Source organism: Petaurus breviceps, unplaced genomic scaffold (genome assembly GCF_028583685.1).
Source record: "Petaurus breviceps papuanus isolate PSGF00001 unplaced genomic scaffold, PetGlider_PUasm1.0 186, whole genome shotgun sequence".
Lineage (NCBI taxonomy): Eukaryota > Metazoa > Chordata > Mammalia > Diprotodontia > Petauridae > Petaurus > Petaurus breviceps.
The window spans coordinates 22,644,588-22,671,941 of record NW_027185798.1 but is presented as its reverse complement, the minus strand read 5'-3'; the positions used below and the strand labels follow the sequence as shown (position 1 = coordinate 22,671,941).

The following is a 27,354-nucleotide window of genomic DNA, read 5'->3' as shown; positions in this document are numbered from 1 at the left end:
GCTTCTCTGATATGCTGCCTGGGTTTCAGCTGAAGCAAAGACACTGCAATTATACCTGCTACTGGAAAGGCTTGTAACGTAGAAGGGATTAAGCTTCAGAGGTTTTCCTTCAAAACTGAGAACATGGGCCAACATTTTTAGCTGAAATTCCCTAAATCATTTTTGGAAGGATGAAAGTAAGAAGGCAGGCTTGATTGATTAAGGGGGAGGGAGGGACTCCAGCCTTTTTTCTCCCCTCCTCCTCCTGCCTTCTTCTTACTGTAATAACAATAAGCCAACACTTACCTAGCTCTCTAAGACCCACACAGCCCTTTACATAAATGTTCTCTTCTGATCTTCACAACAGGCGTGTGAGGCAGGCAGACTTTAGATGTGAGTGTTACCCCTATTTCATAAGCAAAGAGACTGAGGATTAGTACAGTTAAGTTACATGCCCAGGGTCTCACAGGTAGTCTCTAGGGAGGATTCGAACATAGGTCTTCCTGATGCCAAGACCAGCCCTTGTTTTATTCTATCATGCCCATGTCCCAGGGCATCTTGATGTATACCAATAGAAAAGATAAGTTGCTGGGTTGGTTTGGTTTTTTTTTTAAGCAAGTAAAGATTTAGAAGAGAATAAAAGGAACTATAGTAAACATTCTTTACTTAAATTAATATCCACCACACCAAAGAGAGTAAGAGGGAAGTTAGTGGTGTTTTATGGAAGTATGAAATACAGAATTAACCATTCTGCTTGGAAGAGTTTACATTATGTACATTTCATGGTATATTCATATGTAAGAAAAACTATGGGGCAACTAAGCTGTAACTAGATGAATATGTCACTAACTATATGTGCGCTTGTGGAAAGTAGCATTCTGTGTCAGATTGTGACTTAAATATTATCTTAGACACAGAAGTTTTCAGGAGTAAAGTAGCCCCCACAGCAAAAAAAAAAAAAATAACTTGTTTATCTTACCCTGTGATTCTTTTCTTTCTCATCCTGAACTTCTTATTTCTAGATCAGGTAAAATGGAATTTCACAGCTGCACAGCTAAACTTGCTGGGTGGTGGAAATGCTGCTACTTGTGGTGAATGCGTTTGAGATCTTTATTCTTCACTCTTTATTGTGTTAGTAAGCACACATTTTACCAGGAAGCCAGCAGTGTGTGACATAGTTTTAGCTTTGGACCCTTTGTGACCTCTGCTTACCCAGATTGAGCTGTTAAAATGCTAGAAGGAGATGCAGGCGTGAATATTTCCTTTGTGGTTCTTAGCACTGAAACCTTTCTTATACTGTAAGCAGTCTCTCTCCCCATGTAATATTCATAGGTCTGTATCCAGAAGAGAACAGTGGCTACTGGGCCATGAAAACTTCCTGGGTGATGCAGGCAGGGCTATCTTAACTTCTACCCTCAAACAAGAGAAAATCCCATTGAAAAGCTTCAGGTCTGACTCTTTTTTTGAAGAGATTTGATAGTGACTGAGAGGGAAGATTTTTATATCTCCCTGGCATCTTCAAGAAGAGTGGAGTTACTTCATGATACAAAAAGGTAGAAAAGAAAGAAAGAATTTTAATACCATTTCCCAGGCTGCACCCCGTTTCCCCGCATGTGGTTAAATACCTTTTCAGACATAGCATCACATCTCGAGATCTTTCAAAACATTCTTGCCCAGCTATATAGAGGAATAAGTATTTGAGTAAAAGAAATGTCACAGGGTGGTGTTGAATAACTCCTCTCTTCCTCCTAGCCCCCCTTTCCTCATCTTGGTAACCTTAGAACATGAGAATTGTACGATGCTGTCACATCTGGTGGGATTTTGCTTCGATACATTTTCCATATCGGTGCCTCCCTGCTGTGCTAATGGTCATCGCACAGAGCTGTGTTTGCTTTAGTTTAGGGAATATTTATATTTGCTTGAACACACAGTTGGAGGCTGCCTGAGTTCAGCTTTAATTCCGTTTAAACATATATCCTCCCCCCACACAGCCAGAGGTCAGTAGCATTTACACCAAGAGGTCAGTGGGGACTGGGGGCACAAATAAGCCTTTTTCTTTCTCACTTTGGATTTCCCTGTTGTGGGGGACTTGTGCCCTAGCAGCCCAGTCCAGCAGCACTGAATTTGTGGGAGGAAATAAAGCTTCTTTCCCATTTCTCTTGGAGACAACAGCCAAACATGAATTTGGGTAAACTTTTTGATTGAAAAAACTAAATGGTAGAAAAAAGTTATCTGAATCTGAAAGCTGAGAAGCCTTTTTATTTTTTGTTTTCCCATATATATTGAAGAGTCCTAGGCATGGAGGGTTTGTTCTCCTGTGTGATGGACTGACTGCATGTGGTGTCATTAGCTTTAAAGTGTCCACAGCTTAAATGCCCATGTTAGAAAACAGATTATATTTTTAATTCACTAAATGCTTGGAGAAAATGTACTAAAATGCAAACTGGCTTTATTTAGGTGCCATACTTCTAACTCATTACTGTAATTGTAAGAAGTACTGGAGGAAAGGTAGAAAATTTAGCTGCACTTTCTCTAAATTTATCTTTTGTCAAGAAAAATTTCATTTTAAAAAACATTTTTGTTGACGGTGGGTTTTTTGGACAAAGCAAACTCTACCTAGTACTCAAACCCTACACAGTGTACATTCTTCACAAACAAGTAAGCAAAATAAATAAATAAAATCAGCCCTAGTGGTGTGTTTTTCTATGTTTTCCCCCAAAGAGGGGTATTTGCCTGCATATAAGCAAAAATCACACCTTGCGTTTGAAAGTGAGTATGGGGGCGGCTAGGTGGCACAGTGAGTAAAGCACCAGCCCTGGAGTCAGGAGGACCCGAGTTCGGTTCTGGCCTGAGACACTTAACACCCACACAAAAATACTAGCCGTGTAACCTTGGGCAAGTTACTTAACCCCAATTGCCCTCCAAAAGGCAAAAAAAAAAAAAGTGAGTATGAAGGTAGTCTAAATATTTAAAGCATAGTTAAGACATTACATCACTGAAATATGCCTTTTTGGTGTAATTAATGCAATAATTTCAGTATGAATTATTTGATAACAAAGAATTGTTTATTACAACTGGTTATCTGAATAGAAGAATTAAAATGTAATTTATTTCATCTCAGTGATTTGGAAATAGTACATTTGTGTTGGCTAGCAGAAAGTGTGTTGTGGGAAACACTAATTTTAAACCCGTTGACATGAGAACTAGATAAAGGCACAGAGCAGTGGAAAAAAAGAATGCTGACTTCGGCATCCTCTGAGGATCTGGATTGGCTCCTCCAGAGCTGCTCGTCCAGTTGACTTTGGGCAGATGACTTCATGTCCCTGGGCCTCAGTTTCCTCATCTGTAAATAAGAGCTTTGAATGAGAAAACCACCAAGGTCCCTTCTAGTGCCAAATCTATGATCCCTTTTAAACAGTTTTCTGTATGAAATCGCAGGGTTTATAGGGGAGGAAGTATGGTTCTCTTTGCTTACAGTTCTATGATTCTGTTTCAGTAGATATTTGTCAAGCACCTACTGTGTGCCAGGCACTATTCTGGGAGCTAAGAATACAGAGACAATGAAGTCCCTGCCCTGAGAGAGTGTGACACACACCCCCAAGCAGGAAGCAATACCGAAAAACCACCTGTGGGGCTCCGGAAAGGGCCTCCTACCTGGAGAGTGCCTGAGCCAGGCTTCGAAGCAGGCTTAAGATGAAAGAGCTGATGGCAGGGGCACCAAGGCAGAGGGAGGACCCAGGAATAGGCCATAGGCCAGTTGGGCTGAAACAGAGCCCCTGAACTGTGGTCCTATGAAGTGAGACTGCAAGGGGACGTTGGATGCTGTGAAGGGCTGACTTTAAAACCAGGTTAAGGATTCTTTATGCCAGAGCCAACAGGCATAAATACTGAACATCTGGGGGGCAGAGGAGTGACAGTTATTCTCCCTTCTGGTTGTCAGTAACTTTAAAAAGGTTATGGCAACTTTGAGTCTGCAGTCAAATGACCAAGCAGTATTTGAAAAGCCGCCTGTTTGGGGTGTTTCCATTTCTTTTGACTGGAGCCATATGTCTAGCATTGCTCTTCTCTGAAGAACAGCTTGTGGATTCCTCTTGCTTTAAAAAAAATTGTTGATCAAAATTGGACCATAAATGCAGAGGACAGATAGTCCTTAGTTCTTCCTGAAACCCTGGGCAGATGGGAAAAGGGACCACCCCACCCCAACCACTTAGAATTTCTAGTGGGTTAGCAGTCTACTAGGGCATTCACTGGATTAAATGAAATGACTCAGTTCTTCTCTGTTGTAGAGAAGATGATCAGTGTGCTTTAAAACAGCTTCCACTTGGGGATCCCTTAACATCTGATGCTGAGGTACCTGCGTTTCTGTTCATTTTTTAAACCTATGTTTCCCTTCTTGCCCATAGCCTGTGTTTTATTCATTCATTTTTGCTTTTCAAAAGAATTCCCTAATCATTTACATCCTCCTCAGTATAATGAGCTCACATATTGGGAGCTGCTTCAGAGAAGTCCAATCAAACCCCTCACTTTATTGATGAGGGAACTGAGGTCCAAGGAGGTCAGGTGACTTGCCATGGACTACGAATCTGTTCCCCTTCCCTTTCCAAACTTTCTTTTGATAGAGAATCCCTATTTGTAAAACATATTAGTTCACTATAGAAGAAGTATATATATAGAATATATATATATAGAAGAAGTATTCAGGCAGCACATGAATGCTGCTAACATCCCCTGCTACCCATCTTCTAAAAAAAAAAATTTCAGGAAGTTTTACTTTTACAATGAACTCTTCATTATGCTTTAAAAATTTTTTAATATAAAAAATCTTTTAGATATTTAAAAGTATTTAAAATGTCCCATTAAAATCTAACAGTTTAACAGTGGTGTCCTTAGGCAGGAAATAAAATGTAAATATGGAATTTTGAGTTGATACCTGTTGCTATCAATTTCTTGGATGCCTCAAAAGGTAATCAGGTAGAATTGAGTATTTGATCCCATGTTTGGGGCATTGAATGTTTAGAGGAAGGGATTGTGGCAGAGTAGCCCATGAATAACTTTAGGTATCCTGAAGGAAAGTCATTTTTTGTGACATAACGGAAACTACTTTCAGGACCGTTGATTCTGTTTGCAGCTGGAGATTCCTTAGCTAATACAGTTGGGATATCCAGGGTGTTGCAGTAGCAGAAGAGCCCAGCACAGCAAGCCTTTCAGAAACAAAGAAAATAAAAGCATTCCTGTGTAGCAGGCTTCCGCACTTATCTCTGTTCTCTGGTACTGTTTGTGCTGAACCAAAGCAGCTGCTACCCTGAGTTAAGAGAGAACAAACCCAACATGGCGTGAAATTACTGCACTGCCATTCCCATTCATTAGAGTTATATTGTTACCAGCTACAGGCATGACTGGCTTTTGCATGAATAATGAAATAAAATGCTGCTTTGTGAATTTTACCTTAAACCATTAACAAGCCACAACACTAACCTTGAAAATGTCTGAAGAATTTTCAGAACTGATTTTGTCTTAGAGCAACTCTCTTGGAGAGTCACCTTAGAAAGGCATGTGGTGAGAGATTCAGAAGTAGAGGCAGAGCCCTGATCAGTAGAGCTTAGAGAGGGTATGTAAGTGAATCAGCCTGTCCACAGACAGTTGTGTGGGCCGCACGCAGGCAGAAAGGGACCAGGCTAACCACGTGGGCCGAGGGATTGGAATGGAGGAGAAGCTTAGTGTTTGCCTTCACTGCCCTTAAATTCTAGTTGGGAAGAAATCTACACATAAACAGTAACGTAGAGCAGTGCCAGACAAAGGGCTGACAAAGATGTACTGCAGGGGATGAGGGAGAAACCACAAGAGCTGGAGATGTTCAGGGAACTCACCACTGAACCTTGAAGAATGACTATGATTTAGATAGATGGAGATGAGAGGAGAGGTCATTCCAGGAAAGGGAAACCTCAAGAAAGGAGCCCAATGTAGCCAGAATTAAAGAATTGTATAGAAAAAAATATACACAGAAGGTAAAGGTTTAAAAACATGGGTTAGAGCCAGAAGGCCTTGAATGCAAGGCTTAGACTTTATTCTTTGGGCAATAGGGAATTATTGAGTGTCTTTTATCTGGAGTATGTAAGCTCCTCAAGAGCAGAGATGATTTCAATTTTGTTCTATGCCAGTTTGTAAGCACAGTGCTTTGTACTGAGTAGCCAGTTAATGAATGTTTGTTAAATTGAGTGTTTCATGATGAAAGCAGTGTTGATTTGGTAGTGGCGTGCAGGATAAATTGGAGGAAGAAGAGTAGACTTCAAAGGCAGTCAGCCAGTATTTATTAAATACCTACTGTGCACCAGGTACTGTGCGCATCACTGGGGATACAAAGGAAGGCAAAAGGCTTACAGCCTAATGTGGGACACAACATGCAAACAACTATATGCCAACAGGATCGATACAGAAAAAACTGGCACATCCCCGAGTGTAATAACCTGAACTACAGTGGTGGTAATAGACATTAATAGGACTTGGTATACAGCAAGCACTTATTAAATGCTTGTTGCTTGATTGGATGACGATTCTTTTCATGAGTGCAGTGGGAGGCAGAGCTCATTCAAGGAGAAGGAATTAAAGATACCAAGGTTCCAACCTGAGTAACAGAGAAAATGATGGTATCATTGACAGAGAAAGGAAAGTCAGGAGAAGAGATAGTTTGGGGGCAGATGAGTTTGGTTTTTGACATGCTAAGCTTGAGTTGGTAGTAGGAATGTTCAGCAACCAGACAGAGAATTAATGGAAGGCTATTTCAAAAGGTAAATTTAAATTATCCTGAATAGATGTCAGAGAAGGGACTTTCCTAAAGGGATCTTTATTCTTATTCAGAAACTCCTCGTGTTTCCAGTAATTTCCAGTGAGGCATGAAGATTTTTCAAGTTATCCTTTACTACCTCTTCTGTAGATATTCACCTACCTTTCTGACTGACCAGAAAGAGCTCTCTGGTCTGCTTTTTGAGTGTTTGGTCCTAGGACTTGAGCTAGGGATTAGAAAGATGCTTGCACAGAAACCAGTCCCCTGAATAGGAGGTTTGGTCATTCCCCTGGTTTTCTTAGCTCGTAACATCATTTTGTTTCTTGTTCTCTGCTGACCTCCAACTATCTCTCTGACTTTTTTTTTTTTTCTGAAAATAGCTATTCTGCATATATGGTTACTAGAGGTACAAGGACTTCCATGTTTTGGGTAGTATGACAGGCCTGTGGTTTATTCAGGCCACATCTGTTATATCCTGGTCAACTAGACCAGGTTGGTGATGAAATGACCTCTGGAATTCAACATGGAATCCTGAATTTCTCAGTTTTACATTGTAGGACAAGATTTTCTTTTTCCCCTTGAAGTTGAAATCATCCCAGAAAAAAATTTCTGAGAAGCTTTCCTAAAGGTAGTCTTTATCTCTGTATTTGTTGAAATAGGACTTCATTTGCTGGGTTTGGAGGCCCCACAGGGTTGTGAGGGCTTTGGAAACTGCAACTGAGCAGGCAGATTTTTCTTTTGCCCACTTAGAGATTGATTATAAATGACATAATTTGTTATTATTAGAATACTAACAGTATGCTATGTTGTATAAAAAAAATTTAAGATACTAAAGACAGTAGACATTTATTAAATAGTTACAACCTAGAATTGGATTTATCTTGAAGATTCTGACATTCTTTGCCCGTGGATAATAAAAATTCTTTTAAGATCAATACACCACCAAATCCCCTCAAATAGAGATGATCTTTTGGAACTCAAAGAAAATAACAATCGAAGATCAACCATTGTGCCAACCAAACAAAACAAAGAAATGTTTGATCATGTCCAACTGTTTGTGACCCCATTTAATGGAATTTTCTTGGCAGAGATACTGGAGGGGTTTGCCATTTCCTTCTCAAGCTCATTTTACAGATAGGGAAACTGAGGCAAACAGGATGAAGTGATTTGCCCAGGGTCACATAGCTAGTAAGTCTCTGAGGCCAGATTTGAATTCAACAAGATCAGTCTTCCTGACTCCAGGCCTGGTGCTCTATTCACTGCACCACCTACCTTTCCCACAGTAGACCTAGAAAGAGCCAATAAGGGCTTGAACTAGGATAGATGCATTCAAGTCTGAACACATTAAGTGTGTGTATAATTTGGCTTTTAAAAAGAGGAGTTAAATTGACCACAGAAATTTACCTTTTAGTTGGTGCCCAAGTAAATACCTTCCATATTAATAAAATTTTAAGTTATGTGCTATATTCTTCCATGGTGCACTTTTTCCATTAATACTAATGAATATTAAATTCTTTAAAATACATACATATTTCCTGATTGTAAATTATCTACTAAATATATTTAGCAGTCATAATTTTCATTAATACGATGTCTTTGTAACCTAAATGCACGTCCACTATCTTGACTTCATCCAGATGAGTCTATTCTCTCCTTTTGAATAAGTCATTCAATTCTTACATATTTGGCTTTCCTAGAGATGGTCAGGCTAAGGATTTCTGTGCCCTTCTTGGTATATGCATTATATTTGGGAAAATATATAAAGTTTGGGTGGGTTTCAAGATCTAGCTAAAAGTGTGCCTCTTGGTGAATCAGCTCAAGCATTTGAGGCCACCATGCATGATCACTGCATGTGATCCCCCCGGCAGGGGGGTTCTTTCAGGATATCTGCTGCAGCTGCCATCTCTTCTTTTTCTGATTTACTCTTTTCTATTTTCTTTTCTTATGCTTTTTCTTCTTTTACATAACTGTGTCACTTAGAAGTCTATGCAGAAATCACCAAAACTACATTTTTAAACTAAGGGAAAAAAACAGGTTGCTTTATTGATTAGATTGAATCAGAATTCTTTCTTGATATGTTATATAAAATTAGTCGCTAACCTTATGGTGATTTAATAAATATCGACCAAATTTAAGAAGTAACAAAGATCTATGTAAAAAGGTAGTCTATACTATAGCAAAAGAGTCATTGATCTCAGTTACGGAATGTTAAGGTTATGGGCTGCTAGTGGTCTAGCCCAACAAGATAGGAGAGGGCTGAGCCAACAGAAGAGCTTGAAATTTTACTGGCCAGATTCCTCCTAGATTCCAGATACTATAATTTCCTGTGAGAGATAACTAGGCAATATATCGTGTTTTGCATTTCACGTTGCATTTTAATTTTACCAGACAGGTTAATCTCAGAATAAAATTAACTTATTTTTGTTTTGTATTAGTGGAATTTTTGTGACTTGTTTGCCTGTTTGAGGAAAAGATTGCATTTAAAGTAGGAATGAATTTTAAAAATATTAAATTTGAAAGTATTCAAAGAATTAAAAGTATGAGCTGTTGAAAACAAAGGGTGATTTTTTCCTAGTGGGTGTAAAGTAGCAAAGTTGAAAATGCCTGTATTTATTTTTAGCTTTTAAAAAGATGAATGTTTATGTAAACCATGAAAAATGTTTAAATGTGATATGATTGTGACCTGTAATGTTTCTATCTGAGAATGATTTGAATTTTTAAAAATGAAAGCATAAAACTGTATGACCTTACTTCATTTCCCTCCACTTTAAAATGGGAATGATACAACCTTCCCATTCCTCATTAGAATGTGGCCTCATGGAAAAAACTTGGGGCATGGAGTGTTTAGGTCCAAGTCCTTATATTGGCAGGATGACCCCAGGCAGTTCACTTTACCTGCAATTGTATCCTCTGGAGAATTAGGAAAAGAATGTTTGAGAGTTCCTAATTATAATAAATGGCTCCTGTTCTCTGAATCACGTTGTGATATGATAAGTAAATTCTTTAAAAAGTCAAAGGTAGGTACTTATAGAAATTCATGGTAATTGTACTATTTTAAAAGAAGAAGCAAAAAGCTGGCAGATGACTTGGACAAGGACACTTTGTGAGCTTCCCCACCCCTTTTGTCTTCCTTATTCCTGTACCAGATGTGATAGTGGGAAAGCAGTATTAAGGGTAAAAAATCAACAAGCTTTGGGACTGACCCAGTACCCCCAACCCTGTTCTTTCTCTTCCCCCTCTTGCTTCTCTAGGTCAGTAACAGATCCAAGAGATGGAAAGAGAGTCGCCCTCAAAAAGATGCCCAACGTCTTCCAGAATCTGGTCTCTTGCAAAAGGGTCTTCCGAGAACTGAAGATGTTGTGTTTTTTTAAGCATGATAACGTAAGTGAAACGGGGACTTGTGCCCAGCTACTTCCTCCAGCCATCCATTCACATGGGATGATGGCAGAGGCTAGCTAAAAAGGCAGCACGCGAGTAAGGGTGAAGATCAGGTGTGACACTGGGTGCTGCAGATGCTGAAGAGGTCTGTAGATGAGGCCGCAAGAATGAGCTGTATAGAGGGAGCCGCCATCCTGATGAGAAGTGACAAGGGAGCCAGCCTGCCTTGGGCTGCTTCGCCTCCCTACCTTCCCATCCCCACCTGCCACTTTCACAGCTGCTCAGTAATGACTGCCTGAGGTCTGTGCCACTGCGGAGACAGAATTGTCTCCCTAACTTTAAATTGAGCCGAACACCTTAGTGTGTTTTCCCCTGTAGGCTATTCTGTGGGTTAGGTGCCACCAGTATCACTGTCTCCTAAGCAAACTCTGCACATACTTGAGGCTCACAAAAAGTAGAGGATCCCTTTCTAGAATTTTGCTTGGAAGCCTGAAATTTCAGCTTCTGCTTCTGATTAAATGTGAATTGCTTTTTCATTTATATAAAGCCTAACTTCTGTATTAGGAAACATTGATTCTGTTCAGTGTCAGGTTGACTTATAAATTCTTAGTATGTGTTATCTCTGCTGTCAGATTATGTTTGTCTATTTTTAATTTACAAGAGCTGAAGTTGTTCAATATTTTAAAAGCCTATAAAGTGGTGCTTACATCTGTGGGAAAAATAAATTAGAAAGAAACTACAACCAGGCTTTTATTAAGGAGTGTAGAACTCCTGGGTAAATTATACCTTTTTTGTGATTGAAACTAATAAGCGAGTTTAAGTGAATGCTGAAGTGTATTGACTGACAGGTCAGTATTGATTGAGGCAAAACAGATGTTATTATTAGCTGAGGGACAATATAAATATTCAACATAAATAAAGGCCATGTGTGATATCTGTTCTGAAGTTCAAGTGGTAATAATTGGTCCCTTTTTAAGGCATCGTTTTTGTCTTTTAATATTTTAAATCAGAATTAAAATTAGAGCTGTTAGGTAGAGTACTTTCTTCTGTGAAAATAACCTAACGTTTATAGGTGTTGTAATCCTGCTCATTTGCATTTGGTTTGATGATTGAGTCTCAGGGTCAAGACTCCACTTTTCTTCCTGGCCAGTGGAATACCTTGCACTTTGAAAGATGCCTTTCTCAGCAAACTAGAGATGAGATTTTCTTATCAATGTTCTTAAGTTTTCACTTGAAATGACATGTATGACTAGAAACATTTCCTCTTTAAACTGAGTGTTTCATTCTGTGAAGCTGCTTTCAGATATGCCGTTTTAATTGCCAACATGAAAGCTCTTAAAAGGACAAAAAGGACCTATTTGTTGGCACCTGGAGTGTTTTGGTCTCTTGGCCAATGTAGAAGCATTCATATTCCTTCACCTTGTAGTAAAAAGAGCCACCTGGCTAGGGAGGCTCAGAGGATTTCGGTTTCCCTTGTTAGTGTATGTGTGTCTCTGGCAAGTCCTTTAACTTCCTAAGCCTCCATTTCCTCATCTTTAAGAGGAGGGCATTATATTAGATAACCTGGGCTCCTTCCCAGCTCTGAATCTGTGTCTGTACAGAGTTCTCAATTCTAAAGGTTTGTTGGGCTTTGCCAAAGGAGGACCATTAAAAATCCTGTTCGTTTTATCAGCCCAAGGAAGTTTCCTTTATGAAAACTTCTTTTCCAAGAGTTTAATGCTTCTGCCTTATTGTAAGCCCCCTGTAAGATATGTTGTGAAATAATAGGCTGCTATTTTATGGCTAGTGACTTGGATTTGTCAGTGATCCAGAGTCATGCATTCATAATATTTGGTTCTATATTCTTCTACTTGCCTGGGTACCCTTAGCATCCTTGGTGCATTGTCAGAGACACAAGGAAAGAATATTTCAGGTTTTTGTGATGAAGGAATGTTATGGAGGTGGTGCCAGGAGTCCACTTGTTTTAACATTTTCAGTGCTTTGTTCTGCTTTGTATAGAAAGGATGCACAGTGTAATAAGCTGCCAATTCTCTAGGCTCATGTCTTAGCTTGGTGACTCATTCCCATAGAGTTACTAATTAGGGTACAAAGACAGTGTCAGAGTGGGAAGCAGGAAAAAAGAAACAAACTGGACTCTTTCAAATCTTACTAATTAAAACACCGCCTCCTAAAGCTTGGAACTACTGGTGTCTGTCAAAACAGAACATCTTTGCTGTTACCTCTGCCCAGAGGTGGAGACAATTTAAATGACAAATGGCATTTTGCCCCCAGTTTCTTCTACATTTAAATATCTGTCTTCTAGAGTTTTTTTCAGACCCAGAGAACTCATTAATTCAACAAATACATGAAAGTGTTGATCACCTCTTGAGTACAACATAGCTCTGTGGGCAATAGGACAGTACCCCAAAAAAGTATAAAATGAAGTTTGCTGTCTAGCTTGAAAGAAAACTTAAGACACTGGAAAAAGTAGTACTGTACAGTAGAAGACAAATTTAGAGTGATTGACATAGGCAATAAATGTTATTGGAATAAATTCAGATGATGGGGAAGATCACTATGGGCTAGAGGAAAGCTGAATAGAGGGAAGTAGAAGTTAAGTTCTTGAAGTTTGGGTAAAATTTGAGTAGGCAGAGAAGAGTATAGATTAGTTAGCTAGTTAGACTATGACTAGAGGGGCAGATCCTGGGCCCTTGAGCTAAGAATTGTTTATGCATTTCTAAACGCTATGAAACTAGTTTGTTGACCCCTGGAGTAGAGGGTTTGTGTTGGGAGGAGTGATAGATGAGATTAGAAAAGTAGGATGGCTTTGGGGTTTGGAAGTCTCTGATGCTGGGCTGAGGAATTTGAACATTGTTGTGCAGAAGGAAAATGAGAACAAAAGTGGTGTTGTAAGAAGATTCATTTAGCTGCTTTATGCAGAGTGGGTTTTAATCTTCGGTTGTTACTTATACATCATAGATCTACCAATGTCCTGGCTATTGGTGGTATTCTTTTCAAAGCTGCCTCCAAGGCCACTGACCCCATGCTCACTAATACTAGATGATCTTTGCTGATGACCACTTGTAAACTGGTAACATAGGAAAAGAAAGAGATGACCTTCTGGCTACAGCCAAAGAAAAATTGTGTAAAGTTCTCTAGAGATGGCTTTTCCCTTCGGTCTTGTGTGCAACTGATCAACACCAACATCGGCAGACAGGAAAGGCAAAAAACACGGCTCTCAGTTCTCTGACACTGTCCCCCTCCCCATGTCAAATGGTTACTGTGGAGATGTGAGACCTCTTCTTGTCCCGAGCTCCACAATCTGAGGGGAGAGAGAAGGAAAGATAGAGGCAAGAAATGAACAGCTCCCAGTGTCCTCTGGGACTGAATGGCTGGCCCCATTCAGACAGAGCCTTTCATGATCATCAGTGAAGTTATGACTTTGCCAGGGCCCCCAAAATGACAACAGGCATTAGTGGAGGGAGAACCTATATCCTCAAGATTGTGGCTCCATCAGAGTGTGGAGATGGAGGTATGACTCTGCCATGCCTGCAGGAACTAGTGGTCCTTTGTGGCCTGTCATTGATCCATTAGGACTGAAGCGTATGTGGTCTAGGGTTAGGCTATTGATGAGGTATGCATGGAGTCTGGGCTAGTAACAAATTGGAAGATTGGAATGCCTAGATTTTACTCAGGTGGTAGATTTCCTTATAGACTCCCAGGAGGATTAGTGCAGAAATCCAGATGTTGACCATTTAATTCCTTATACTGACTGGGCTGGTCTCATCTATGTACTGAAGGGCTCTGCTTCTCAGGAGTAATAAGTAACCAAGGCTGTTATGGAAGCAGATTACCCAAGGAGAACTGGACCTGCCTGTTGTGATTTAGGAAACTGGTGGTACTTTGTGTTGCCCCAAAAGGCACAGCTCCCAAGGAGCTCCAACAGTGGGAAAGAGAGGAAAACAACTTACGTATTAGATTGGTTGTCTGCTGAAACTAAATGTACCAGATATAACCTTCTATGAAGCTCTTGCCCAGAGTTCCCTCATCATGTTTCAGAAAATGAAATTTGTTGTCATTGTTATCATTTTCAGTCCTGCCTGACTCTTCATGACTGCATTTGGGGTTTCATGGCAAAGATACTGGAGTGGTTTGCCACTCCATTCTCCAGCTCATTTTACGGATGAGAAAACTGAGGCAAAGTTAAGTGACTAACCCAGGGTCATATAGCTAGTAAATATCTGAGGCCACATTTGAACTCAGGGAGATGAGTCTTATGAATTCAGGCCCCTGTTCTATCCACTGTGCCACCTAACTGCTTGAACCTGAAAATATGCAATGGGATAATCTGCTTTTGGCAAGTGATTAAATCATGTAAGCTGTTTTTGGTGAATTTTATGACATTAAAGTTAAAATTCTCAAAACTAAGTGCTCAGAATAAAATTCTTTGGTTTCTTGGATCTTCAAAACATATAGTTACAGAGATAATTTGTCAATGTTTGCAAATATTATGAAGATACAAAGAACCAAGCAGCCCTTTCAAAAGCCAAGTTGAAGTAAGGACTGGGGAACAGAATGGCTGGTTTAGGAAGGAACCAGGCAGACCGAAACCCTCCATTTTCTGACTCCTTTTCATCCCATTGGCGATTTCTGGTTTATTGGTTAGTTTAATATTCGTGTAGCTTAAATACTAGAGTTGCCTTCCAGAAATGCTTGGTAAGCCTTTCTTCTGATAAAGTTTAGCATGCTCATTTTGGCATGGGAAGAAGAGGAAAAGGAGGAGGAGAATGCAGCCACAAACATGGAAGATTCCATACTGAGTTCTGAAATGTCATTTCCTCCATGGCTTCAAGTTCACCACTGAGTACGGTAGTTCAGATGGCTACCCCTGTTTTTCATATGTGGCTTTTCTACAAATAACCTCACCAGAGAGTAGGAATAAAGAAAAGCTCCATTCTTGTGTATCAGGGTTCAAATATATGGTTGTCACTTTCCTCTGGATAACCTCTAATTATAGCAGATAGATTTGAAGTGTAAAATGGGTTTGTCTAATGGACGCTGTCACTCCAGCCTTCTCCCTCTGTTCCCAAAAGCAGGATGTACGTTGTTCAGAAACAGAATGTTAAGTCAGGGAGATGTCAGACGAAGCACTAATTTCCGACTGTCTTCTCCAGGAGTCGAATATTCATGTTCAAAAATTGGCCATCATGTTAGTTTGGAGCAAATTGACATGGACTAGTCACATTGAGTAATTATAGCTTGTTTTATTTAAAGGAAAAATAAGAGAATGAACTTACTTTTCTTATCATCAAAAGGATTCCTTGACATTCATGGGAAATCTATCATTTTCATTGTATTCTCATACCCTGAGTATAAACATTTTCAGGCAGAAAAAGAAACTAGGTATCATTTTTAAAAATTAATATTCAGAAACCACTTTGCCTAATTGGCCTTTAAATTGCACCTAGATGCTTCCACATGTCAGGAACAAAAAAAAAAGTTACCTTGATTTGAACTTTACAAATAAGAAATGCTTGACTGAAAGGTAGTAATTCTTAAGGGATCTGGTCACTTCCATGTAGTGAAATGAGCACAGAATCAGGAACTTGAGGCCTCTAGATCCATGTGAGATGGTATTCCTTCTATTTCCTGCCATTATGTCCTGTCATTTAGCATTTCCCATTAGTAAATGGGTTTATTACTTAGGAGGGACATAATTAGGGTAAGTAAAGGTATGAGGAAGAGATACATTTGATTGTTGCTCTGATGGGCTGACTCAGGTTGTGTTGGTAGACATTCTGTCTGGTGTGCTTCTGATTGTAACCACTCTCAGCAAACAGACATTAAGCATGGCGCCCAAACTACAACCCTCTCTCCCCACTACTTGGCCACACTTGAGATGATCTCTTGCAGCAACATTAAACATGTGCACCATAGTGGGATAGCCATCAGTTGGCACTGTTGGATTCTCTTTAGTGCAGGAGGCATAGTTAGTATGGCTTATCCTCTGATCATTTGTCAAAGGCAGAGCCAACTGTAGAAAACAAGCTCCCAAACCATCTTTGTGCTCATGTAGTCAGCACTCAGTCAAATCCAATGCATGGCCGAAATTGAACTGAGAAGTTACTGAAGGGCTGCAGGTGCTTCCTTAAATTTATTATGTGATGAATTTTCTTCCCATCTTAGTTCTCTAATTGTGACTTTTTTTTTCTTTCCCTCAGGTACTCTCTGCCCTTGACATACTCCAACCTCCACACATTGACTATTTTGAAGAAATGTATCCTAACTGGGAAATGTGAAAGAAGGGAATGTTGTTTGGTTGAGTTGGGGTCTCCCAGCACCAGCCCTAGGCTACTTCCTGATAAGGTACCAAATGTCAATGTCACCCTTGTGGAAGTAATTGAACAGGTACCTCCCAGAACAGGTAATTTTAAAACCTGAAGTCTTGATCAAATTCTGACCAAGGTGGTTCACCAAAACTTCTGGACCCTGAAAGGGATAAAAGTTGAGTGGAGATAAGTATTGAAAGGAATTAGAAGAATCAAACTGTAATCCCATTTCACCACTGACTTCCAGGTGACATTGAGCCAATCACTGAAGTGCTCTCTTGTAAAATGCAGTTGCCCCCTGCTCCAGTGCAGTGCACTTGGGACTGGGGTGAATATTATCAAGTTAAATACTTAGAGTCCTATGAGTTCCTTGAAAGAAATAATCCAGTATTACTTTGTTCCTGCTGCAGCTACTTTCTGAAAGGGCATATCAGATTTTTTTTCCATAAGAATGTCCTGTAATATTATGATATCTGTTCATATTCTTCTGGGACTAATATGTACATAGATGAAAAATTGGGATATTGCTTCAATTTATTTTATCAGATAGTCATTTGAGTTGTCATTTGATGCTGAAAGTCAAGGAATATACTGAAAAAAAAGGGTTTGGTAATGTCACAAAAGTGAAATTCATTCACACTGGTTTTTTCCGCTGAAGAGTGGAAATAAACGTTCCAGTGAGATATTTTCACTTCCTCAGTACTCAGAATGAGCAAGAAGAGATAAGTTTTTTCACAAGTGGTAGGTAATGACCATGTCAGAAAAGTTCTGGAACTTCCTTGATGAGTTCTGGAGAGCTAGGAACGTTGAGGGGTTTCCCAGGACTGGCAAGCACATATGCTCTGCAGGGCTGTGGGCTTCTCAAGAGCTGGCTGTGTTTTCCATAGGAGTAACTCATCTTCAGAATTCAGCGGCTTGTGTGCTTTTAACATTGTGGTAATACGGGATTACTATACATAGGCTTTTGTTTCAGATTGAAGCACAATGATTAAAGTAAGGAAAATGGGATCTTTACCCCAGCTGAACCAACTTAACTAGTGAGAGCATCTACCTAGTCAGAGTTGCAAGTCTTCTGTATCAGGACTTGTTCCAAATGTCAAGCATGGCTGCCTCGTTTATGGAGATTGTAGAAAATGTCAGGAAGCACTGAAGAGCATAGGACGGGTGTGTCCTGCATGACGAATCCCCTTTGAGTATCATAGGCCTCATATAGGTGCCTGGCGTCCCTACTTTCCACAGCAAATCTTTAATGATATTAAAGTTTCTGCTTAGCTTCTTCCCAACTCCCAGCGTTGTATGCCCTGTCCCTCCCTTCGTCTTCATGTATAAGCATGGGACACCTTAATAAACATTTTCCACGAACAAAGCTGGGATCAGTAGGGTTGGAAGAAACTCTTAACTTCCTCCAGGAAGAGGTGATGACAGTAACCCTGCCCAGGGTTGGCTTCTGGAGACCAGTCCAGTCTAGGCCAAGGACTGCTCCTGCAGGCCTCCATGGAGGTCAGTAGGTCCTGCCAGGGCCCAGCCATCTGGGACCTCTCCCCATCAGTAGGCAGAGGACTCTCTAGAAAGAGACAAGAGTGCCCCCTGCTGGAGCAGCACCTGAAAACCAGAAAAGTCTGGTCAAGATTCACATCCTGAAATACATCCCTCTGCCTCTAAAATGTCCCGTAACAAAACCTCTCTGTTGAGAGATGTTACAATATTATATACTTTCTGGTAAAGAAAATTCTCTTGGAGTTAGGAAAGGTATTTAATAAATGCCAAGTATAGTCAGTTCTGCTATAACACTTGTTTTGAAAATGTGAATTAATTCCACCATTGATATATTAGGGAACCCTTTTAGAATAAAGCAAATTTCACATTTAGTTGTGTGTGATTTAATCAGCATGAAAACAGAAAATGAACACACAGACCCCAAATGTCTACTGAGAACATCAGTTCCTTGTGTGCTGTCAGGAAGGTTGGATAAGAACACTTCACTCACAAACCACTTCCACAAGCAGACTTAAGATCTTTTTCAAGGTCAGGTGTCATCTTTGTGGACTGAGGACAACTACTTCTCCCTTCCTCCTCCCTTGCCTCTCACCACGGCAGAGTCCAGGGCTGCCCTCCTACTTGTGGGAACCAGGACCAGGCCTGGCGGCTCCAGGCCATATGACTCCAGGTCACTGACATTAGCACCATGGGAGTAATCATTTACCACATCACATAGAAAACTGTGCTACCATTTTTGTTAGGTACCTGTCTTTTTTTATGTTACTAAAAGTTTGGGAGTGTTGTGCCCCTAAGCCCATTTTCCCCATAAGCCCTGTGGTTTTGATTATGTGATTTTTCTTAGCAAGGTAGCTTTGGAGAGCACATACATTACATTATGGCAGAACTTACCATGCGGCTTCTTTCTTTATAGTCTTCTTGACTAGAACCAATCAAGTCTGGATACTTGATTGATTCATATTTACATTCTATTCTGTATGCCAGTCATGTGGCATTTTACACCAGACAGTAATCTGGGGACTGTGTTTGACTTTCTGGTAGTCTAGATCATGTTAATAAGCAGAGTTCTCTGAGCCACTGGTTGACTCTGATGTGGACAGTAGCAGGGCTAAGTATCTGCTCCTGCCCTTCTATTGTAGACAAGGTAGGGGAGGAGTGGGCACAGACTTCCAAAGCATGCTTGTTCTCATGGCTTGTTGCAAGAGTTTCCCCAGCAGCCTTCCACTGTCCTTCTCAGGAGCGGATCATGAGATTTTGGGTCAGGAGCTGAGTGCCTCTTCACTCAGATGTTGGATTTTGATACTTCACATTGTTTTGTGTTTGTCTCAAGCTTCTGCTTATGGTCTGGCTATTTTAAAGCAGATGAAGCCCTGTTTTTATCTTTGACATGCTACAGCCTGCAGCCTTTGTAGAACTAGGTCTCTCTTGTTAACCTCCCTTTGTAGGGTAGAATGCCAAGGCTTTGCCCTATGTATTACAATAGGGGAAGAAAGTCATGGGCTGCTTTGTGCTTCACAAGAGTTGTACAGGTCTAAACAGAGCCTGATTCCTTTTAATGGTAAAGGAAACTGTCAAGAGTGTATGGATAGTAAATAGGAGTTTTCAGAGCCATTTTTAGGAGGCTCCAGGCCTCCCTGGATTAGAAAACAACAGAATGTAGGGGGCAGTTGGACACTTTGAAAATATGAGATGTGCTGTACTGTGTTAGGTGGGAAAAGCACTGGTTTGAGTCCTAACTCTCCCACTGACTAGTGCGACCTTGGACAAGTTGCTTAACTTGGCTGGCCTGCAGCCATCTGTAAAATGGGTATGATAATAATACCATACCTACCTCACAGGAAGGTTGTGAGGATCAGATGAGATGGTAGATATAAAGCACTTTGGAAATCATAACGAATGTATAGATAATAACTGCTATCAGCCACTAAATATTTTCTATCTGCTGATCCTCTTAGTAGACCCTTCTCAACATACCTGCTTATCCTTTTGCATAGTGTAAATCTTTTAAAATACTTCTGCTTTTGCTGAGGCAAAAAAAAAAAAAAAGAAAGAAAGAAAGCAGTCAGGCCAGCAATACACCGCTGACTTTCTCACTCTTGGAAATCAGAATATTCATAACCCATATAACAAGCATGTTAAGAACTGGCATAAATTCAGAATAATCGCCTGCCATGTTTGCTGACTCCGACTGTCTCTGTAATATCCAGGCAGCGTATCACATACATATGCTATCTCTAGTATTAAAAAGCTTTGGACATGTCATTGATTATAAACATTGGAGTATGTTATACTTTCAGCTTCAGCCTTTAATTTAATTCTGCTTTTGCCATAATTTGGATCTGGGCCAGTAGAAATTGGTTTTGAGAACTTAGAAACCAACAATCTTTGAGTTCCATGAGGCATTACTGCAGTGTTTTGAGCACAGTGACATGAGCCAAAGAAGCAGCTTATATTCAGTGGATAAAGGCATCAATACCAGCCCTCCAGAAATGCTTCCCACACTCTCATTGTTAGTTGTAAGGGGAAAAAAATAATATAACTTTTCACACTGTAAATAGAGTGCCACATGCCTTTCCCCCTTACGGGATGCTGCCAGTCAGATTATTGATTTTATTGTAAGCAGAAGCCGTCTGAAAAGCTGATTCAAAGACAATTATAATTTTAGGAAATCTTAGAAGTAATGAGAATTTATGTATAATCAAGATAATTAAGTGTATCCATCATAGATATGCTACAGTACAGTTCTCTGTCTATACAAATACATTTTTCCCCATGCGAGAGATTCCAGCTGCATTACAGAGCTGTTTCTCAGAATGTGTAATTGACAGGGCAAGATTTCTGCCCAAAAGAAATTCAGGTTGGTTTTAATCTCTCCTTTTGGTAGAAAAACATTTAGCTTTGCTTGAGGCAAATTGAAGAAAAGAATGTCTTTATTGAATTTCACATTAGTATATCTGCCCACACAGTACAAGAGTTATGGAAAATTCATGTATAGAAGGAGTGGTGAATTCCAAGAAGACTGATCTTCTTGCTTTTGTGTTTTCACATTATTGTATCTAATTTGTCAACTTCTCAGGACAGTATATTCTGTGGATGCTGTAGGAAAGCTTCATTCAGTCTTTCTCTTTAATACAAAGAATGAGCTGAGAATATTTCACATTGGAGGATTGCAGTTTCCTTGTTTTATTTCACATGTGTTCAGCCCACAAGGAGACAGTCTGGGATGTGATTAGTGACTTTAGTCTTGTTATAAATGGCCTTGAAGCTGATGTTAAATGTTTAATTGGCAAACTTTTTATTTTAAGATTTATTAATCTCAAGATTCCTATATCCTGATTTATAATAAAATTATGATAAGTAAATGATTATATAATAAATGTTTGAGTTTTAAGAAATTTTAAGTGATAACATACATGTAGGTAGTCCCAATAGTGAGTTCAGCATTATGTCCCTGTGTTTGAGAATGAGGCTTAATATCTTGGGCAAATACAGTTTTTTGGAGAAAGCTTCTTGTTGTCATCGTGTTGAAACGCATAGACTACAGGTTCAAGGGAAAGAATATGAATAGTGTGAATGAAGCAAACCTTCTCTGATGAGAATGATTACTAGGAGACTGTGAAAATCTAGCAGGGCATGATGGCACCCAAAGAGCACTATTTTAACCATTGTTTAAAGAAGAATTTGTTTTCATGAGGCTACCTCCTAGCAGTTTATTCAAGCCACCTCTGTCACTTGGTATGGTTCAACAGTTTACTTGGTAGATAGTAACAACATTTCTGGATATCCCGGACTAAAAGAGAGAGAGAGAGAGACAGAGAGACAGAGACAGAGACAAAGAGAGACAGAGAGAGAGAGAGAGACAGAGAGAGAGAGAGAGAGATTCTTAGTGGATACCATTTCTGTTCCTGTCTTGCTGTCATTGCCTCTTACAAGTTCAGGGCCAATGGTATATAAGTCTTTCCGCCTTTCCGCTGATTCCCCCATACTCTTAGCTCCCAAGGAGGCCTGAGGTCACTGAAGAACTACGAGGAAATATGTCTGTCTGAGTACTGTAGATAACTCCAGCTGTGACAAGCACTAAGAGCCTCAGTCCACTCTGCATTGAGAGATATAATTGTTTTATGAGCTATTTAGTTTTAACAGTCGTGGGAGAAGAGGGTATAGACCCACTGAAAGATATTAGGCATGCTCTTAAAGGAAAACAGGAAAGAAAAGGGAGTGTTTTAACTGAGATTGGCAAAATTCCAATATGCTAACAAATTCTTGCTCAGCCGTGGGGGACAGTAGAGGCAGCAGAGTGCAGTGGACAGAGCTGGGCTCAGTCATGAAGCCCTAAGGTCAGATCCCAACTCTGACACCTACTGTGTCAGCCTGGACAGATCACAGGCTCTGTACGCCGTGTGCCTTCAGCCGTGCTCCTGACGGCAGCCTGCAGTGGGGGAGAGAGATTCCCCTCCCAACAAAAGAGCCCATCTTTCCAGTCCGGTACTGGAATCATACACGCCACTAAGTACCAGCCACAGGCCCTTGTCCTGGCTTGTGTTCTGCTGCCTCCATGGCTTGGCTCTGCCTGTGTGTTCCCTTTCTGTCCTCTGCCCATCTTAATGTACTTCAGCCCTACCCATCTTTTAATAGTTCAACTCAAATGACACTTCATTCTGGCATAGTGCCAATGCCAGTGAATGTTTTATCTATTTGTTCATTTGACAGATATTAGTGCATGCCCAGGACATGGGAGGAGGACCCTAGACATCCTTGTCTTGAAGGGGAGAGTAGGAAAATTATTTTGTATTTGGTCCCATTTTGTGTTGTTCTTTTTTTTTTTTTTTGGGGGGGGAAAACAAGGCAGTTGGGGTTAAGTGACTTTCCCAAGGTCACACAGCTAGTGTCAAGTATCTGAGGTCAGATTTGAACTCAGGTTCTCCTGACTCCCAGACTGGCGCCTTATTCACTGCACTACCTAGCTGCCCCATTCTTATTTTTTGTAAAGGGCTCTTTTTTTCATTGACCCCCTTCGCAGTTTTATCTACTTGCATTTTCCATTTCCTGCACCTCCAAAATTACTTAAACAAAAATCACGATGAATTCCAGGCAGCTCTAGGCTGAGTGAACGCATGCCTATAATTCGTTAAGAGATATGCCTTCTGCCATCCTGCTGTTGTAGCTGTTTGTAGTGTTGATATTGGTCTGGTCTTGGCTTTTATTACTATCAAGTTCTATCAGGCAGGAGGACGTTTGAGGCCAGACTGTCTCTACAAGCCGGCGAGTTTCTCCTGCTGTGAGGAAGAACCGGTGAGCTAAACAAGGAATTAGTGTGCTTGGAAGGCAGCAGTGATGGGGTGAAGAAAGCCCAAGGACTTCTCTACTGAAGACCGGAGTTTGAGTGCTGATGTACTCATCTCCTGGCTGTGGAAATTTGGGCACGTTCCTTCCTCTCTTTCAGGTCCTCAATTTCTTCATCTGCGCAATATGGTCAGTAACACTTAGCACTAGTGAGAATTCATTAAGATAATGTATAGCAAGCATCTGTAAGTGTGAGCTGCTTTTATTAGTTTGTTAGGTCATTGGATGCGGTCAGTTGACCTGGCCACAATCCTGTGAGTCAAGAAAATAAGTGAGGGAATCTGTGTGTAAGCAATGGAGGCAGAGAATGGACCTGTGGAGACTCCCTGGACACAGTGCAGCCTGGCACCTTCTCTGGTCTCCTGTGTCAGCCCCGAGGGATATCGTAGCTGGAGAACTCTGGTCAAGGGAGAGGTCACAACCCCTGGAATCACATTTCAGAATTCAGAGGGATCACAATGCCAATGAAACTCATCAAGGATTTATTAGTAAGTACTTCCCTTATGGCCCTTCTCTGAGTGCCAGGGCTACAAAGACAATAGTGAAACATTTTCTGCCAGAAGGAGCATCAGTTCTCTGGTAGGGAACGACACATACAAATATGAATAAACGCGAATAAATCCATACATATACATATGTGTGTGCACGTGAGCATAGGACCCAAGTCTGATACAAAGGGCACAACGTAGGCTAGAGAAACAGGGGGGACGGGGCTCACGTGGCTGGGGACACGAAAGCTTCGCCGCAGCCAGCCTGCCTATCCCTCCAAGCCACAGGGGCGCAGAGTGGCTGCTAGCAAAGGCAGCGCTGATTCAATCCCTTTGGATTTCTTGGTTTCCACTCTCTCCTCTCCATCTTTTTTTTTTAACTTGGCAGTCACCCTGGCCCCTACAGATGGGTAAAATGAAAATGGAGTTCCCTAGCAGATTCCCCGAGCATTTGCATGCATAGTTTGCCTTTTCCAAGACTGCTCGGTTGAAGTTTGGGCTCACTTTGTGTCTGTGGGGCGCCCTTTCTGCTCTCGCTGCACAGGCATGGCCTTGTCCCATTTAAACTCAGCCACTGTGGCTGCGCGCGCCACCCAGCGCATGTGGCATGACAGTTTGCTGGCTCATTCTTCCTCAGTTTTCTGGTAGTATCAGTTTGTTGTTCCAGTTAGCTTTAAATCCCAGTGCTGGTAGTTTTTTGATCAAGTGCAAGATAGTATTTTTAAAAGATAAAGAGATTCACATTTGCCTGGGTTCTATTCAAACATTTGTAAAACTTGACCTTTTGTTCCACTAATTTCTGTAGAGAAGCACATGCCAGATTCAGAGTAGGTCAGGAATTCTGGCATATACAGGCCTTCTAGATGCAGAGACACCTTCATGCTTGTTTGGTGGTGTCGAGAGTTTGGCACTGAGGGCTGTCTCGTTTTATTTCAACAAAAAGAAACAACTTTGACTGTTGTCTATCACTCTTTTTTTTTTTTACATGGACAGGGTTGACTGAAAGCAGTTGTCTTTGTAAACCGGATTTTCATTACCTGTGCTACTTCAATGCCCTCGTTTTTTATTTCAGATCAGATCAGTTATGCATTGAAGATCTAGGTTAAGTCTTCCTTCCTCTGTGGACCTGTTCTAGGAAAAGAGACATTTAAGTGAAGAAGGAATGTTTTAATTTGTGTGAGCATTGTTGTGGAATGTTGTCCTTTCAGACAGAGGAAGGAAGTGGTAAATTTTCAGAATTAGCACTTAAAGCAATTGTGGACATGATTTAGCATTGTGCTGTGAACTCTGAAGAGACAGATACTCAGTAGCTGGAGGAGCAGGACCAGAGAACTCCACATTTGGGCAACTGAGTTTACACCACAAATTCAGCCTCTGTGTGTTGGTTCCATTGTCTCTAAAATGCAGATAAAATTTATATTGAAAATGTTGGTAAAACCCTTATCCAGTATGCTCTGTTCAAGAAATACTCCATAATATATGAATGATATCTTTGTATGTCTTTCTTTAGCTTTGGTTTCTGTTATCTACAAATTCAGGAGATTTAATTGTAGCAAGTTTGATGAAATTTCTGCTGCATAAAGCTTATAGAAAATGAAGGGGAGGAATGAGTTCTCAGAATCTAGTTCCCTTTTCTGGAAAATAATTTCATGCAACAAATTATGAATTTTCTTTTCCTATATCAGTTACTTTTGAGTTAACCGGAAGGCTGTTTTTCAGAAAATCAATAGATTTCCTTCTGACATCAGGCTCAGCGCGTACAGAATTGCATCAACTCCCTTGGCTGAAAATTTAGCCTACTCTAGTTCTGAAATTTCGTTAGTTCCTTTGGTAGCTTCATGACACAATTCACAGCTTCCCCACCTTGCCTCCCTCAAACTCTGTAGAGATGGATAGAGTGTCCCCTGATTCTGGGAGCTCAAACGGTCAGAGAGAAAAGGGATGTTGGCCATCATGCCTCTGTTGAGTAGGTAGGTACAAGAGGCTGTTCTTTCCCTCATTCCTTACCTCACGTTAATCCCTGAATGGGCATTGCCTCAGACAAACTTGAGACCTGGGAAAGACCTTAGCTTCAAAAGTCCAAGGCCTCCCACCACCTGCGAAGCTGTCTCCTGTCATCCTGGATTAGGTCTTGCTGCTGGACCCAGAAATACAGCTCACTCGCAAGTCAAGACCTCACCCACCTGACGTCCTGATGTCATTGGTCTTCTTCGAGAAGGAAGGACAAACAACAGTTTTCAACCTCTTCATTTTCCCGTCTTCTCACCAGACATTTGCACGTGCCACCTGTGCCTCCCAGTCTTCTGCCAGGATATAATCATGCTGTTGAGGTCAGATCTCCTCAGCGATACTCTCCCGGTGGCTGAAGCCCCACTGCCCGCACACCGAGAGGGAGCAGTTTCTGTCTCCGTTTCCATCTTGGCTTAGGACTTTGCCTTGTTTACCGTGTCCCTAAATTCAGGCGGCTGCCCGCTTTCTATCAATACACATCTCACTTGAATGTCTGCACTTTCTTTACTATTCCCATGTCTGTAAGGTGATCTAGATGACACACACTTGGTTTGATGGCTATAGCAAGTGTATGGGCAGCTAGGTGGCACCATTGTGCATAGAGCACTGGGCCTGGAGTCAGGAAGACTTATCTTCTTGAGTTCAAATCTAGTCTCAGACATTTACTTAGCTGTGTGACCCTGGGCAAGTCACTTCATCCTGTTTGCCTCAGTTTTCTCATCTGTCAAATGAGCTGGGGAAGGAAATGGCAAACCGCTCCAGGATCTCTGCCAAGAAGACCCCAAATGGGGTGATAGAGAGTTGGACACAACGGAAAAACAGCAGCTGTACATAACTGTGCCCTTGACTATGCACTCATTCAACTAGACAAGTCAAGTCAGCGCCCGCTGCCTGCAGGTTTTGGCAGTGCCAGCCCTGCCCCATCCCCACGCTCCCCTTGGCCACCCTGAAGCGGCCCCATGTCTGTGTTAGACGACACTGGCAGCCCTCTTTGAAGTACCTGCTCACCATTTGTATTTCCTTTTTGCTGCCTTTAAGGAGAATCCTTAACTGCGAATATTTGCAGCGGCTTTTTCATGTTAGCTTTTAGTTAGGAAACCACACCTCTGTTCCAGTGGAAGGAAACAAACAAATCTGAGCTTGATTCTCTCCACCTCTGCACGTAAAAACAAATAATCCTAACCCCAAAAGGAAATCTAGGCGGTGTCAAAACAAAGAAATCTATTAAAATATATATATTTTAAAAGAAAAAAAACAAACTCCTGATCTGTATAGAAAGAAGTGATTTCCAGTCACCCCACCATTAAAGAGCCATAGTAAAACATCAAAAACCAGAGGCTAATTTGAGCTTCTGTGAGGCTTTGTCACCCCATTATCAGCCTCCTGTGCTGCTCAGCCCCCTTTGGTCAGCCGTTTGGTTATTAGCCTTCCAGTGTGCAGAATAGAGCCAGAGGCATTGAAGGAAGCCCACGGAGCTGTGTTCTTTAATCTTCTCTACCTATCACTGCTCTCATTTTAGTTTTATTTTTAAAGGCTTGCTTTCCCCCAGGAGGCAGCCATGTGTAATATG

At 40.9% G+C, this 27,354-nt stretch overlaps 1 protein-coding gene across 2 annotated transcripts in view; it reads left to right on the top strand.

The window, feature by feature from the left end:
- NLK (nemo like kinase) overlaps nt 1-27,354 on the top strand; it is a 127,507-nt gene that overhangs the window by 59,917 nt on the left and 40,236 nt on the right. For both annotated transcript variants that reach the window (XR_011168656.1, XM_069089840.1), the window contains exons 2-3: nt 10,012-10,141; nt 16,339-16,394. Coding sequence is in view for 1 of the 2 variants with exons in the window: in XM_069089840.1 (XP_068945941.1) it covers nt 10,012-10,141; nt 16,339-16,394 (186 nt within the window). In the remaining variant the exon portion in view is untranslated. The remainder of the gene's footprint in view (nt 1-10,011; nt 10,142-16,338; nt 16,395-27,354) is intronic.